The sequence below is a fragment of the Miniopterus natalensis genome, chromosome X, assembly GCF_054644295.1.
Source record: "Miniopterus natalensis isolate mMinNat1 chromosome X, mMinNat1.hap1, whole genome shotgun sequence".
NCBI lineage: Eukaryota > Metazoa > Chordata > Mammalia > Chiroptera > Miniopteridae > Miniopterus > Miniopterus natalensis.
Window position 1 is genome coordinate 58,766,052 of NC_142103.1, and position 16,931 is coordinate 58,782,982.

At 37.7% G+C, this 16,931-nt stretch overlaps 1 protein-coding gene across 4 annotated transcripts in view; it reads right to left on the minus strand.

Annotated features, from left to right (window-relative positions):
• The window catches only part of EDA (ectodysplasin A), a 383,358-nt gene that overhangs the window by 87,509 nt on the left and 278,918 nt on the right, over window positions 1-16,931 (minus strand). For all 4 annotated transcript variants that reach the window (XM_087829281.1, XM_087829280.1, XM_087829279.1 and 1 more), the window contains exon 2: window positions 8,284-8,389. In XM_087829281.1, coding sequence (XP_087685407.1) covers window positions 8,284-8,389 — 106 coding nt within the window. The remainder of the gene's footprint in view (window positions 1-8,283; window positions 8,390-16,931) is intronic.

Sequence of the window (16,931 nt, forward strand, 5' to 3'; positions counted from 1 at the left end):
TTTCCAGTCCTCTGCTATTACAAATGATACAGCAAAGAATGTCATTGTTGGTAAATGATTTCTCATGTGTGAGTATATCTACAAGTAAAAGTAGACTTGTTCGATCAGAGTATATGTATTTAGCATGTGAAGATATTTGCCATATAGTCTTCTAAATTTTTATTCAATTTATTTATTTTTAGCAATTTATTTTTTATTAATTTTTATTTTTTAAAAATTTTTGTTCAAAATATTACAGATGTCCCTTTTTCTCCCCATTGACCCATTCCACCCTGCACCAGCCCCCTCCCCAGTTCCTCTCTAAACCATTGTCTGTGTCCTCGGGTTATGCATATATGCATATAAGTTCTTTAGTTACTTTCTCCCCCTCCATCTTTCTGAGATTCATCAGTCTGATCCATGCTTCCATGTCATCAAATCTATTTTGTTCATCAGTTTATTAAGTTCTTTAGATTCCACATATAAGTGAGATTATGTGATGTTTGTCTTTCTCTGTCTGGCTTATTTCCCTTAGCATAATATTTTCCAGATCCCTACATACTGTTCCAAATGGTACAAGATCCTTCTTCTTTACAGCTGCATAGTACTCCATGGTGTAAATGTCCCACAGCCTTTTGATCCATTCATCTACTGATGGGCACTTGGGCTGTTTCCAGATCTTAGCTATTATAAATAGTGCTGCTATGAACATAGGGGTGCATATATTCTTTCTAATTAGTATTTCAGGATTCTTAGGATATACTCCTAGAAGTGGGATCACTAGATCAAAAGTCAGCTCCTTTTTAATTTTTTGAGGAACCTCCATACTGTTTTCCACAGTGACTGCACCAGTTTGTATTCCCACCAGCAGTGTACTAGGGTTCCCCTTTCTCCACACCCTCGCCAGTTATATGTCATTTGTTGATTTGTTGATGGCAGCCATTCTGAGAGGTGTGAAGTGGTAACTCATTGTGGTTTTAATTTGCATCTCTCTGATGATTAGCGATGCTGAGCTAGCTCATTTATTATCACCTCCTCTTTATAAATCTGTACTAACCATACAAACTTCTTTTGGTTCCTCAAATGAGCCAAGCTCCCCTTTACTTATGTTCTCTCTGTCTGGTTTACCTTTTTCTTGAATCTTCACTTGGCTAACTCTTTAGCACTGGTCAGGTTGCAGCTCAGATGTTATCCCTATTAGGAGACGTTCCCTGAACTCTCAGGTCTAGATCAGGTGCTGACATGTCCCATAGCACCCTGTATTTACTCTATTATACCAAATTTACTATACTATGTTGAACAAAATATGAGTTTAATGAGGGTAAGGACTTCTCTTGTTCACCACTGTGTCCCTAGTGTTCTGAGCAGTGATCAGTAAACATTCATTCAACAACTAGTTGGTACTTAATAAACACTTATTAAATGAATGAAAAAAGAAGAAGCTGCAGTAGTTCCTCACCTGTGAGACAGAGGAGGCCCTGTGGAATCTAGTATAAGGGAGGGTTGCATAAGGAATATACTGTAGAGCCAGCAGGAACTATCTGCCTACACATCTACATCTGCCTGTGATATTTTGCGGAGCCATACAAAAGGGAGCTAGCTGGTAGTTCACCACCTAGCCAACAGATTAACCTTCTTAGCATTCACTTCTTGAAGCCTTATGCAGGCTCTTAATCCTTATTGAACCTCTTCATTGACACTAATGAAAAGGCTTATTTGACCATCCAAACTGAAACCCAGAGTATTTAATCATCCAGATTTCATGTAATTAGCTATAACTACCCTAGCTATTATTATATTATAGAAATCAGGGGTAGTTAGGAGCAAATTATCACGGAATTGGAAGGAAACAATTAGACCATCTATTCTAGTAGTTCAACATCTTTTTCTTATCTTTATATATCTGAGATATATGACATAATCTTCTCAGCAATAGTACTACCTCATTATAGATTTCTTCATTGTATGCAGAGTGGTCAGAATTTCCAGTGGTGTGTATACCTTGAAAAAACTCCTGAGATGATTTTGAATCTCTTACACCTGAGTTGAGAATTACCAATTCTAGTCTAACCTTTAGAAAGAACCAGAAGCAGAGAAGGAAGGTTAAGTAAAGAGTTGGCTAAGGTCATACTGCTAGTATAACTAAATAATGGCAGAATTGGGACTAGAATCTGGGTCTCCTGGCTTAGAGTTTATCGCTTTTCCTAATAGAGCCTGGTACAATGTCTTACAAGTAGTTGGATTCTAAAAATGCTGTTAATCAAGTGTCAGTGATAAAAGCCTGCTGAGATCATTTACTGCAGTTCAATCAATGAAAATATAGCTTTAAAGGGCATTTTGGAGTATGAGCAAGCTAAGGCATTGTGGTTTACTTAATGTCTTATCTGATATAAAGCTACTTTTCTGAGTATTTTGCTTTGGGCACTGAGGACGTTGGTTTCCATGACCGGCAGGCAACCTTGATGAATCTACCTCTAAAATAGACAATCCTGTTCAAGTCTACACACATTGCCAACCCTCAAAAAACTTTAATTTTATCTTTTGAATAGGCCCCTGAGACTCTATCAGCTCTCAAAATGACTTTAGTTGCTCCTGTTTGATAATAGCACAGTGATGGCTCACTGATAAGCAATAAATAGAAGAGCAATACTAGAATGAGAACACCATTTAATTCTAGCTAACATTTTTACAGGCAGAAAGTCTGTTTCTTTGAGGCCATAGCCTTTCATGTTCATCTGTACCAATTTAATGGTAGGTATGACCTCTTTCATTATTATTTTTAAGAAACAAAGAACAAAGGATATATTCCAATCTTATTTGTGTGTTTTTTCCTTTACTATCTTATAATAGCAAAAAAACAAAACAAAAAAAACTAACTTTTTTGATCTGACTAAAAGTAAAGATGTCTACAAAGAAGAGATACTGACAAAAAGGGACACAGCCATCCATCCATCCATCCAAACTGTACAGCTGTGATCATTTGTTGTGATGAGGTAGGCCATAATTTGAGGCTTGGAGCCTTCTTCCTATGGGCTTGGATAACATTAGTGAGTATAAAAAAGGACAATCTGGCTGAAATGGAGTATCTTTACAGGAATTATAATGGTTATCCAGAAATTAATGAATGAGTGCCTAACATGCCTGGGAAACCATGTTATTATGTTCATATTCCAGAGAGAACATAGTACTAGCAGTTAATAATTTCTGAAGCGTTTTTGTGTACATTAAAGCTTTTGATCATTACAACAAATACATGAGGCAAGCAGGCCTAATTAGCTTCATTTTACAGGTAAGGAAACTGAGGCTTAGAGGGATGTCACTCCTTCAAGGTCACATAACTGGTAAGGTGGCAGTAATTTCAGGATTAGGATCCAGAAATTGTGACTCAGTCTAGTATCATTTCTATTATACCATGCTGCACTTTTATTTTTATTGTATTACTAGGACAGAAACATGGGGAGAAGGTGGGTGTGGAAAGATATTAATATTTTGATTGATTCCTGAAAATGTTCTGATAGGAAGAGAACAAATGGTTTTATAATATTTTTAAAATATGGAAACTAGCTCTATGGGAATTTTGGATTCATGTTATTTGATTCTAAGATCTCATGACTCTCAGAATATATTCTACATTTCATTCTAACTAGAAAATAAAGTTCTGCAGATTTCTGGAGTGCCCTGCAAGAGATGACCAAGCAAGCCACTTCAGAAGAGCTGTTATTACATATCACAAAGATGGGTCTCAGCAGGAAACCCTGGCACAGGTTTCTGGAACTGTTGTGACTCACAGCACCTACAATGGAGGGATCATGCTTTCCTTGAAGAAGAATAACAACTATATAATTAGCATATAATTAGCAAAAATGAACTTAAAACCTGAATCAAAGACTTTTGGCTAACTCAAAACAGGAACAGTGAATTTAAGGCAAAGATGTAGTAAAGAAAAAACTTCACTTATTTTCTAAGAGTTGAAGTTATAAATTGCCAAGATTTATATTAGAGGGGAACTAACCAGTCTTCAATTATAGAGTAACCTAAATGAGGAAACTGAGATGAATGCAATTGTTTCTTGAATAGTGTGTCAGAAAGATTGGATATGCTCTGGATATAGCCACTGACATTCTAACAGCAAAATAGACTATGCCTATGTTATGCCTCATTTACAGGAAAATAGGCTTCTATATTCTGATTAATTCCTGGTGAACCTATCCATGCTCCTAAGGATCACTACTACATCCCTTGCATTTCCTTAGTGTGAATGAACCATTTTTTGGAAAAAAAATATTTTTCTCACACAGAGATTAGTAAAGATCATCAAAATCAATATCTGTAGTTCCTAGATAGAAAATCTAGATTCTCCTCCCCCCTTTGTTGTTGTTGTTGTTCAGTCATTCATTTACCAAATGTTTGAGTGTCTTCTATGTACTGGTACCATGTAAGGTAAAACTCCAGGACCCACTTTCCCACCCTACTTTTGCTTCATTTTTACCTGTTGTCTATCAATGTATGGGCTCCCTCATTAAGTGTCTCTGAGGGCCATATTCATCTTTGTACTTCTGGTAATGCCTAGAAGACTTGTTAAATAACACAAAAACTTGGAACTGAAGTGAAATTAAAGGATAGTAACAGATAAAAAAATTATACAAGGGAGCTAGAACTGATTTTTCCTGCTCTGTTCTTAAACTTATCTTCATTTTTGACCTTATAAAAATGTTTTCTTCCTGAAACCTCTGTCATGTTCTATGTAAATTACTTTTGCTTTGAGGCTTAGGAAGCAAACTTGAGCTGGATAGCTAATTTTTTTTTTTTTTTATATATCAAGTAACTTGTGAATTTAGAATCAACACGTTATTGTTTTGATTTTTGGCCTTAACTCACCCTACTCTGACCTACCTCTTACTCTGTTCAGATGGTTTCTAGATCAACTCACTTCTTTAATGAGTAGTTCTTTACTTTTATAGAACAGAGTCAGCTCATTGTCTTGAGACATAGTGATATACAGTGTAGGCTTATATATCTGGCTGCCTCTTTTTTTGATATTGTTAATCCTCACAGGAGAATATTTTTTTCCATTAAGTTTTTATAGAGGTGGAAGGGGGGAGAGAGAGAGAGACATTGATGTGAGACACATCGATTGGTTGCCTCCCTCACCTGCCCCCACCAAGGCTGGTAATCAAACCTGCAACCCAGGTACGTGCCCTTGATCTGGAATCAAACCCATGATCCTTTGGTTGGGGTGTGTGTGTGTGATGCTCTAACCACTGAGCAACGTCAGCCAGGGCTCTGGTTGCCTCTTTAACATAAATATTTGGTTGTCTATAAGGCCCCTCAAACAGCATGCTTAACTGAATTCTTGATTCCTTCTCTACACCCCTTTACTCTGTTCTTCCCCTGTTGTTCCCCATCTCAGAAATGGCAATTCCCTTATGTCCAAAACTTTGGGGTTCTCCTTGGTTCTTCTCTGTCTTTCATTCCCCTTATCTAATCAAACCAAGAATCCTGTCAGCTATTCCTTCAAAATCTCTCCAGAATCTGACCACTTATCACCCATATGGCCTGCATCCTGGTCTAAACCACCACCATTTCTTGCATAAATTATTGTTATACTTCCCTAACAGGTCTTCTTGTTTCTGTCCTTCCTGCAGCTATTTTCAATATAGTAGCCAGAAGGATTCTGTTAAAACATAAGTCAGATCCTGTTATTCTTCTGCTCAAAATCTTCCAATGGTTCCCCATCTCAGGCAGTATAAAAGTTGGAGTCCTTTACCTAGGCCTACAAGGTTCTAGATTGAACTTTGCTCTCTGATCTCATCTCCTTCCTTCTCCCTCTTGTTCACTCTGCTCTCAGCCACACTGATCTTTCTAGAAAATGCCAAGCATTCTTCTGCTTCGGAACATTTGTATTTATTGTTTCTTCACTCCTCCTCTTCCCACCCCCAAATATTTGCATGGCTCACACCTTCATTTTATTCAGGTTTCTTCTGAATTGTTCCTTACTAGAGAGACCATCCCTGACCACATTATAACAACCCCCCATCACTTTCTCTCTCTCTTTCCCTGCTATATTTTCTCCACAACACTTATCACCAATTTTGTTTATTGCCTGTCTCTTTACATTGGAAGTTAAGGTCTTTGAGGGCAATAAGAAATGTTTATTGGGGCTCTACTATGTACCAGGTCCTTTTCTAGGCAAAGGGATATAAAAGTAAACAAAACAGGCAGATAATATCTTTATGGTGTTTCCATTCTAGTATTATACAAGTATTTTCTCAGTAAATATTTGATAAATGCATTGAATGAATATAATATACACTCAACGGAGTGACAGGAATGGTTCCAAAGTAAAGGAGATTTGAATTGGCTTGTCACCCTTTAACTCACTGGAGAACCCACCACATCTAAAGAAATGGATATATAGCCTCCCAGATGAAAGGCTAGAAATCTAATCAAATCCCAGGATTCACAGACATTCCATACTTCTAATTCTAAGGGGTTCTTGGATTCCTCCCAGTTTACTGTTTAATGAAAAGGATCTGTGATTGGCCCAAAGTGACAAGTTTAGTGATTTACTGGAGTATCAGATCAGGAGGAAATTAGATAAGAAGTGCTAAAAACTAGTGAGAGGCTTTGGAGAAAAACTATTTTGTATCAAAACAGAATAAACACTAAGAGCAGAAGCAAAGATGCTGGTAGCCAGATCCAGATAAAGTGGCTTAGGAAAGTGGAAGAAGCTGCCTTCTTTAACAGAAAACTTGGGAGGCCAAGGGAAGAAGAAAACTGTAGAAACGATTAGACTTCCTATTTGGAGAGGAAGGGAAGACTAGGCCCACTACATAAGGTTGTATTGTTATTACTATCTTTCTCCTCTTCTCCTTGGCAATCAGGGAATATGAAAGATTTTGTGGTATTGGGAACAGCCTCAGGGGGGAAGTCAAAGGTGGAAAGAACTACATGCATCAAAGGGTGAGGTAACTGGGAGAGGAAAGAGACCATGGCTGTAAGTTCTCAGCTTCTACGTAGCCTTCTGAAGACTTCCAGGAAACTGGTTGCAAATGAATTACAGGTGTATTTTACTTCATGGGCTACATTTCCTACGCATAAACTTGGTCATCAATTGTATACAAAGTGTCTGTTCTAGAGAATAGCCCCAGTGGTCCAGTTCTCCATTCAAAGGATCAATGCTGCTGCCACTTCTATGGACTAGAATACTCCACTCATCTTATTTCTCTGACTTTTTTTCATTACAGGATCCTTGTTCTGAGCTCTTTTTCAGACTTCATCCAGTTCTATTTCCTGTGGTCCCTATTGACAAAGTCCTGGTCCCATTTTTTTAATAGCACATGCCTTCTGGAACTGCCTCCATCATTGGCCCTTACTCACATTGGCAAATGTCAGCTTTAAAATCTAATCTCATTTTCATCTTTATAAAGTCATAGTGCTTTGTAACCCCCAGACATATATCTTTGACAGAGGTAGTCAGCACATGCTGTTTTTGAATCCAGATGGCTTTTCAGCAGCTCAGAGCTATGCATTCTACAAACTGATGTGCCAAAGAGGTAGTGTTCTGTCAATTGACAGAGTAATATTGAAATAGGGTGATTCAAAGACCCTGCCCAGCAGTTAGCTTAATGTCTTGTTATTCCCCACAAAATGCATTGCTAGTTAACTCAAATCTATCTTACCCTCAATAGGGATGGTTTTCACGGCACATCATAACCTAGCTGAAGAGGCAATAAACACCATCAACTTACATTATAAACACCAACAATTTGCCAGATACTAGTCTAGATGCTGGGGTTATCCAAAGAGAAATAAATTTCTGCCTTTAAGGAACTTATAAACAACTTCTAGAAGCTCTAGTTCATATTTGAACATGGTAGCTGATACCAATATTGACATGATTATCATTGGAATTAACACATCTTGTAAGTGCCACTATGGCACAACACTATGTCAATTCCAAGAATAGCACTGAATCCTCTTGGTGCCCTTAGTAGGTGTGGGATGTATCCAGGAGAGATTAGGTTCTTATGGAGGGTGCTCTTGAGAGATACAAATGCTACTATGGCTCTCAGACATAATGTGAAAGGACTGAAGCTATCTGGGGTTGCAGGAGAGAGGATTCTGTGTGGTCAATTCTATGTCAAATGACTGATGGGTAGGCTAGGCTGAAAAAAAACTTCTTCTGTGACCCTGGGTCTGTGGACAATCCTTTTAGATGGTGAAGCACACTTGAAAAACTAGTTCTCAAAAGGGTACTCACATTAACTGAGATATGATAAAGGATCACCCAAGTAGACTTACCATCTACTCCTTCACTGGTTTTGCTTCTTTTATTGCGACGAACACGTCTACTTTCTGTTTCAGAGTATGACTTTTCTTCAGGGAAGAAAAAATTCAGAAGGGCCATCTGTAAAAATAACAAGTAGGTGAATAAAAGGTTGACCCTGGTCAACCACAACTGACATAAAAAACTAGTTTTCTGTAGACAGTTTACCTTCACCTTAAATTCAGTATGTCTAAAGCCTGAGCCCATCTTCCCCTCCACTGTAAAATCTTTTTATTTTTACCATTATTATTCCAGTAATGTAGGCATGAAATTTTGGCTAAGCTCTGAATACTCCCTCTTCTGCCCTGAATGTCTAATGACTAATCTTTTGAGTTCCATTTCTCCATATAGTTCTGGGATTCAGAGAGTCCAGTCATGGATTTCTAGCTCCCTTCACGTACTACTGATGTCTGCCCAGAATTAGACTTCAGTTTGCAACTCTCTCTTGGACTTTATTATTATACATCCATGATCTTTCCACATTCTTATTTATACTAAACTTTTGGTTTGTTCCCAGAATGCTCTGCATCCAATTATGATTGGAAGATGCCATTTATGTCAATGTTCTTCTGGGAGATAATAATAACAAAGCATACACTTATTCACTCCCTTTCCTAGACTCCTACAGAACTCCTATAGGACTTGGGTCTATAAGACTCATTTTGCTACTTGATCCTCTACTGTCTTATGATGATCTCTCATAATAATACAATATGTTTCATATATGAATGGGTGTGGTTTTGTTAATGACAATCACAGCCAAAATATGTACTTGCTGAAATATATCATAATCTTTCAGCATGAGTGCCTCTTTGTAGTTAAAAATATGATTGAGGTAAACAGTGGACAGAGTAGTAGGAATAAGAGTGACTCTGATCTGACTTTGTCATTTATAGCTGTGTAACCTTGGGCAAGTTTCTTAAGCTTTAATTTCCTCACCTGTAAATAGGGATAATAAATAGCACTTTGCTCATAAAGTAGTTGAAGGGTTAGCACAGTACCCAGCATGTAATATGCACTCAATAAATGTTAGGTATTACTATTATTAAAATCACTCTTCCATATAGACTGGTTAGAGAGTTTGGGGGTTAAAAAGGGAGGAATGAATCTGCATTTTTACCCTAGTGTTAATGTTCAAAAATAAACAATTTCAGAATCCTCATGTCTGTTTCATCTCACATTAATTGAAAAAAATGGGTAGGACTCAAGAAAGCCTTATGATTCTCAACAAACTTTCTTCAAAACATTGTGATTTACTGTTTACATAGAAAAATTATATCCAACAGCTTTAATGTACAAGATTAGCATCTTGCATAATATATTAATGTATTAAATATAAATTTAATAAATGAATGTTTAGGTCATTTCCAACTTGTCATAAGGTTAATTTAAAAACATTTATGTTGAACCATATGAAACTGTCATTTTTGTATGTCAAAAATGGTTGAATATTAGCAATTTCACATGGTTCAACTGAGCAGTATTTTTGAATCATTTGATTGGAATGTAAAATGCATTTTCCCATAAAACCAACAGAATAAACTCTGGCTAGTTTTCCAGATAAAGCCCATAGAAAGTTACCTAACTCATAACATAAATAAGTTATTATACTACTGATAATATAAACCCAGATTGCTATTTACAATAAAAATCTCAATCACTTACAACTTCAAAAGAATAAGTCATTCTGGATGGAAGAGTTTTCTTGGTAACTCTGAGTACTGAAACTTACTTCAGCTATTTTGAATAGAAAATAGAAATTAATCCATAATATATGATTTAATTCAGGGCTTACTGAATATGTAGAAGACTATTTGTACATTAAATGGCCCCAGTCCACTATGGTTTTGAGGTTTTTAAAAAATTATAATTACATTACAAAGCAATACATGTTGTGTTGTATTATCCCAGAGAAACACAAGGTTCTCTGGGATAAAGTAGAAAAGCACCTAATACAGACTGAAGGTAGACAAGGCTTCTTGGAGGAGGTGCTACCTCTGTGAGTCCTGAAGGATGTCAATGATTTAGTGATGAATGGGAAATGAAAAAGGAATTCCGGGCGAAAGGACCATTGTGTGTAAAGGTGCACAGGAGAGATCCAAGATGGCAGTGGACTGAGTGGAAGCTACACTGACACTCTCCAGGGGCCAATCTGGATTTACAGCTAAGACATAGAAAAATCATCCTGAAAAACAACTGAAGACTAGCTGGAGAGCACCCTCATAACCAAGGAGGAAAAGTGGAGACCACACAGAGACTAGTAGGAAGTGCAGATGTGAGAGGGCTGGCTGGGCTCCCACAGGCAGCAGCTGAAGGTCTGGAGGGATACTTCAGCTGTGGGGGGTTCCCACTGAGGACTCTGGAGCCTAAACTCCAGACTAGGATTCCCAGCCAAGAGAAACAGAACTGAGAAAGGTGCCCACATAACATCTGGCTATGAAAAGCAGCTGGGTTTCTGCCTGCCAGGGAGAGGCAGCTAGAACTGCAGGCACCCTCTTAAAGGGCTTATGCACAAAGTTTCATGTTCAGCCACTCACCTTGGGCTCCAGCAGAGGGGGAGTGGAATAGACTGGAGCTGTATGGGGAGAGTCTGGGGTTGTGGGCTCTGGAGAGTGAGATAAGGGGATGCCCATCTGGATTCCTGTGCAAAGTAATTCCTCCAGACTGTGGGGGTAATCTTTCTCCAGCAGCAAATTTTTGGCTGTTGCCTGAGGGGGGAAGCAATTGCCTCACCCTGCCGGAAAGCCTCTCACCCAGCCCAGAGGAGTTTCTACAGCCTGAGGCTTGTTAAGAGACTGATAGCAATCAGCTGCCCCACCCTGTGGAACTTCTACAACCTGAGGCTCATTAACAGAATAGGATTAATCAGCCTGCAGGTAGAGGCAGACTTCAGGGTGCTTTGAGTCTTTGCCTGATCTGCTTCGGGGACCCAGGCCTTAGAAAAGCATACTCTAGTGTGCATCTTGGTCCTGTCCAAATGCACCCAGTCCCAGCAGTGGAGACCTCAAGCTTAGGGTTGTTGATAGCCCCAAACAGGGTACTCAGGGCCAGTCACCAACTGCATCTCACATTGGCCTGTACCAGAGACCCTCCAGAAAGACTGAGAGTCCTAGCAGATCTACCTAACACTTAAAAACAAACCCCCCAAAAGTAGCCAAAATGGGGAGACCAAAAAACAAGCCCTAAATGAAAGAACAAGAGAAATATCCAGAAAAGAAGCCAAATGACATGGAGATAAGCAATCTCTCAGATACAGAGTTCAGAATACTGATTGTAAAGATGCTCAAGAGCATGAAAAAAAGATATGGAAACTATGAAAAATGACCAGTCAGAAATGAAGAATGACAGAAGAAATAAAGAATACCTTGGAAGGAATAAACAGGAGATAAGAGGAAGCATCAGTGAATGAGAAGACAGGGTAGGAAAAATCACTCAATCAGAGACCCAAAAACAAAAAAACAACTACAAAACAGGAGGACAGTCTAAGGGAGCTGTAGGACAGCTTGAAATATAACAATATTCGTATTATATAGTAGTGCCAGAGAAGGTCAAAAGTAAGCAGGGGTTAGAGAACCTGTTTGATAAAATAATGGCAGAAAACTTCCCTAACCTGGTCAAGGAAAAAGTCACATAAGTTCAGGAGGCACAGAAAGTCCCAAGCAAGAAGAATCCAAAGAGACCCACACCCAGACACATCATAATTAAAATGCCAAGAATCCAAGACAAAGAGAGAACCTTAAAGGAAACTGGAGAAAAGCAATCTGTTATCTACAAAGGAGTCCCTATGAGGCTGTCATCTGACTTCTCATGAGAAATGCTACAGGCCAGAAGGGAGTGGCATGAAGTATTCAAGGTAATGCAAAACAAGGATCTGAAACCAAGACTACTCTATCCAGCAAGATTATCAATCAAACTGGATAGTGAAATAAAGAGCATCCCAGACAAAAAAAGGCTAAAAGACTTTATCACTACAAAATGAGCATTACAGGAAATTGTTAAAGGGACTGCTGTAATTAGAAGTAGAAATAAAGAGAATGAGAAACATAGGCAAAAAGAAACAAAATGGCAATAGATAAGTATCTTTCTATAATAACCTTAAATGTAAATGGCTTAAATACCCCAATAAAAAGATATATGGTAGCTGAATGGATAAGACAACAGGACCCAAATATATGCTGTCTATGAGAGTCCCACCTCAGAACAAAAGACTAACACAGGATGAGGGTGAAGGGATGGAAAAAATTTTCCATGCAAATGGAAATGAAAAAAAAAGCTGGGGTAACAATACTCATAAGAGACAAAACAGGCTTCCAAATGAAGACCATAACGAGAGACAAGAAAGGTCATTACATAATACTAAAGGGATCAATCCAACAAGAGGATATAACCCTGATAAACATATATGCACCCAATACAGGAGCACCTAAATTTATTTAAAAAACTTCTAGAGGACTTTAAGGGAGAGATCAACAGCAATACAGTCATACTAGAGGATTTTAACACCTCACTGACTTCACTGAATAGGTCTTCCATACAAAAAATCAACAAGGAAACAGTGACCCTAAATGACACACTAGATCAGATGGATTTAATTGACATTTATAGAACATTCTACCCCAAAGCTTCAGAATATACATTCTTCTCAAGTGCACATGGGACATTCTCAAAGACAGACCACATGTTAGGACAAAAAACAAGTCTCTACAAGTTCAAGAAAATTGAAATCATATCAAGCATCTTCTTGGACCACAATGGCATGAAATTTGAAATCAACTACAATAAAAGCACTACAAGACAGTTAAACACATGGAGGTTGAAAAGTATATTTTTAAACAATGAATGGGTTACCAAAGAGATCAAGAAAGAAATAAAAAACTTCCTGGAAACAAATGAAAATGAACACACAACAACCTAAATCTGTGGGACACAATGAAAGCAGTCCTGAGAGGGAAGTTCATAGCACTATAAGTCTACCTCAAAAAACAAGAAAAACTTCTAATAGACTCTCTAACCCTACAACTTAAAAACTTAGAAAGAGAACAACAAGAAAAGCCCAGAGTAAGTAGAAGGAAAGAAATAATAAAGATAAGAGCAGAAATAAATGACATAGAGACTAAAAATCAATACAAAAGATCAATGAAACCAAGAGCTTGTACTTTGAAAAGATAAACAAGACTGGTGAACGTTTAGCCAGACTCATCAAGAAACAAAGACAGAGGACCCAAATAAACAAAATCAGAAATGAAAGAGGTGAAATTACAACTGACCCAACAGAAATACAAAGGATTGTAAGAAAATACTGTGAACAACTATATGCCACCAAGCTGGACAACCTGGATGAAATGGATAAATTCCTAGAAAAATACAACCTTCCAAAACCCAATCAGGAAGAGTCTGAAAGTCTAAATAGGCCAATAACTGCTGATGAAGTCCAAGCAGTAATCAAAGGGCTCCCAGCACACAAAAGCCCTGGCCTAGATGGCTTCACAGGGGAGTTTCACCAAACATTCAAAGAAGAATTAATACCTATTAATCCTTCTCAAACTATTTCAATAAATCCAAGAGGAAGGAACACTTCCAAACACTTTTTACGAGGCCAGTATTAGCTTAATTCCAAAACCAGATAAAGACACTACAAAGAAAGAGAATTACAAGCCAATATCCCTGATGAACATAGATGCTAAAATCCTCGACAAAATATTTGCAAATCGGATCCAGCAATATATTAAAAAGATCATATACCATGACCAAGTGGGATTTATTCCAAGGATGCAAGGCTGGTACAATATTCGCAAATCAATAAACGTGATACATAAACCAATTGAAAGAGAAAAATCACATGATCATATCAACAGATGCAGAAAAAGCATTTGATAAAATCCAACATCCATTTTTGATAAAAACTCTCGGCAAAGTGGGAATAGAAGGATCATGCCTCACCATAATAAAGACCATATATGACAAACCTACAGCCAACATTATACAAAATGGGCAAAAACTAAAACCATTTTCCCTAAGAACAGGGACAAGACAGGGATGTCCACTTTCACCACTCTTATTCAACATAGTACTGGAAGTCCTAGCCACAGTGATCAGACAAGAAGAAAACATAAAAGGCATCCAAATTGGAAAGGAGGAAACAAAACTGTCATTATTTGCAGATGACATGATATTGCAAACAGAGAATCCTAAAGACTCCACCAAAAAAACTACTAGATTTAATAAATGAACTCAGCAAGGTAGCAGGATACAAAATTAACACTCAGAAATCGATGGTGTTTTTATACATCAATAATGAACTCTCAAAAACAGAAACTAAAAAAAAAAAAATCCCATTTACCATTGCAACTAAAAAAAAGATATCTCGGAATAAACTTAACTAAAGATGTAAAAGACCTTTACTTGGAAAACTACAGGACACTGAAAAAGAAATAGGGAAGATATAAATAAGTGGAAGAATATACCATGTTCATGGATTGGAAGAACTAACATCATTAAAATGTCCATACTACCCAAAGAAATCTATAAATTCAATGCAATACCTATTAAAATACCAACGGCATATTTCAGATTTAGAACAAACACTTTGAAAATTTATATGGAACCAAAAAACACCCTGAATAGCCACAGCGATCTTGAGTAAGTACAACAAAGTGGGAGGGATCACAATACCAGATATCAAGTTATACTACAAAGCCACTGTAATCCAAACAGCCTGGTACTGGCACAAGAACAGACACATAGATCAGTCGAACAGAACAGAGAATCCAGAAATTGACCCATGCCATTATGGTCAATTAATGTTTGACAAAGGAAGCAAGAGCATAAAATGGAGTAAAGACAGTCTCTTCAATAAATGGTGTTGAGAAAATTGGACAGGTACATGCAAAAAAATTAAACTAGACCACCAACTTACACCATACAGAAAAGTAAATTCAAAAGGGGTAAAAGACTTAAATGTAAGACACGAAACTGTAAAAATCCTAGTGGAAAACATAGGCAGCAAAATCTCAGACATCTCTCGAAGCAATATGTTTGCTGATACATCTCCTAGGGCAAGAGAAACTAAGGAGAAAATAAACAAATGGGACTGCATCAAAATAAAAAGCTTCTGCACAGCAAAGCAAACCATCAACAAAATGAAAAGGGAGCCCACTGTATGGGAGAACATATTTGCCAAGGACACATCGGATAAAAGTTTAATATCCAAAATATATAAGGAACTCATGCAACTTAACAAAAGGAAGACATATAATCCAATTAAAAAATGGGCAAAGGACCCAAATAGACACTTCTCCAAAGAGGACATACAAATGGCTGAGACCTATTAAAAAATGTTCCCTGTCACTAATCTTCAGAGAGATGCAAATTAAAACCACAATGAGGTATCACTTCACACCTGTCAGAATGGCTACCATCAACAAATCAAAGAACTACAAGTGCTGGGAGGGTGTGGAGATAAGGGCACCCTAGTACACTGCTGATGGGAATGCAGACTGGTGCAGCCACTATGGAAAGCAGTATGGAGTTTCCTCAAAAGATTAAAAATTGACCTGCCATTTGACCCAGTGATCTCACTTCTAGGAATATATCCTAAGGAACCTAAAACACCAATCACAAAGAACTTATGCACCCTTATGTTCATAGCAGCACAATTTACAGTGGCTAAGATCTGGAAACAGCTGAAGTGCCTTTCAGTAGATGAGTGGATAAAAAAGCTGTGGCACATTTACACCATGGAATACCATGCAGCTATAAAAAAGAAGGAACTTTTATCCTTTGGCACAGCATGGATGGACCTGGAGAATATTATGCTAAGTGAAGTAAGCCAGTCAGAGAAAGACAAGTACCACATTATCTCATTTAAATGTGGAAGGTAACAAACAAAATAAACAGATAAACAAAGTGGATCCAGAGACATAGAAGCATGGAACAGACTGAGGGATCTCATAGGGAAGGTGGGGATGGGGGAGTGGGGGGGGGGAGAGATTAATCAAAGAACTTTATGTTTATAAGCATATCCCATGGACACAGACATTGGTATGGGGAAAGCCTGGGGGTGGAATGAATGTGGGGTGGAGGGAATCAATGGGAATAAAAAAGGAACATCTGTAATATTCTGAACAATAAAGATAAAGAAACTTGAAAAAATAAAGGTTCAGAGGATAGAGAGAGAATAGCAGTTTTTGGAAATACAAGCAAATTACAATAAGTGGTAGTAAGTGGGGAGGAATGTTAAAGAATAAGCCAAAAGACCGTTAAATAAGGGCTAGATCATGTTAAGGAATTTAGATTTTATCCTAGGCAGGGAGATCCTCTGGAAGATTTTCCACTTCTTAAACTGTTGTACTTTATGAAAATTTAAGTTGTAATCTACATACAATAAAATACACACATTTTAAGCATAAAGCTTGAAGAATTTTGAAAGATTAACACACCTTTGTAACTGCTACTCAAATCAAGACAGAACATTTTCATCTCCCCAGAATTTTCCCTTGTGTGCCATTCAGTCATTCTTTAATGCAACCTCCCACCCCAGCAACCACTGTTCTGATTTCTATCACCATAGCTTAGTATATCCTATTCTAGAATTTCTCATAAATGGAATCATACAATATGATTG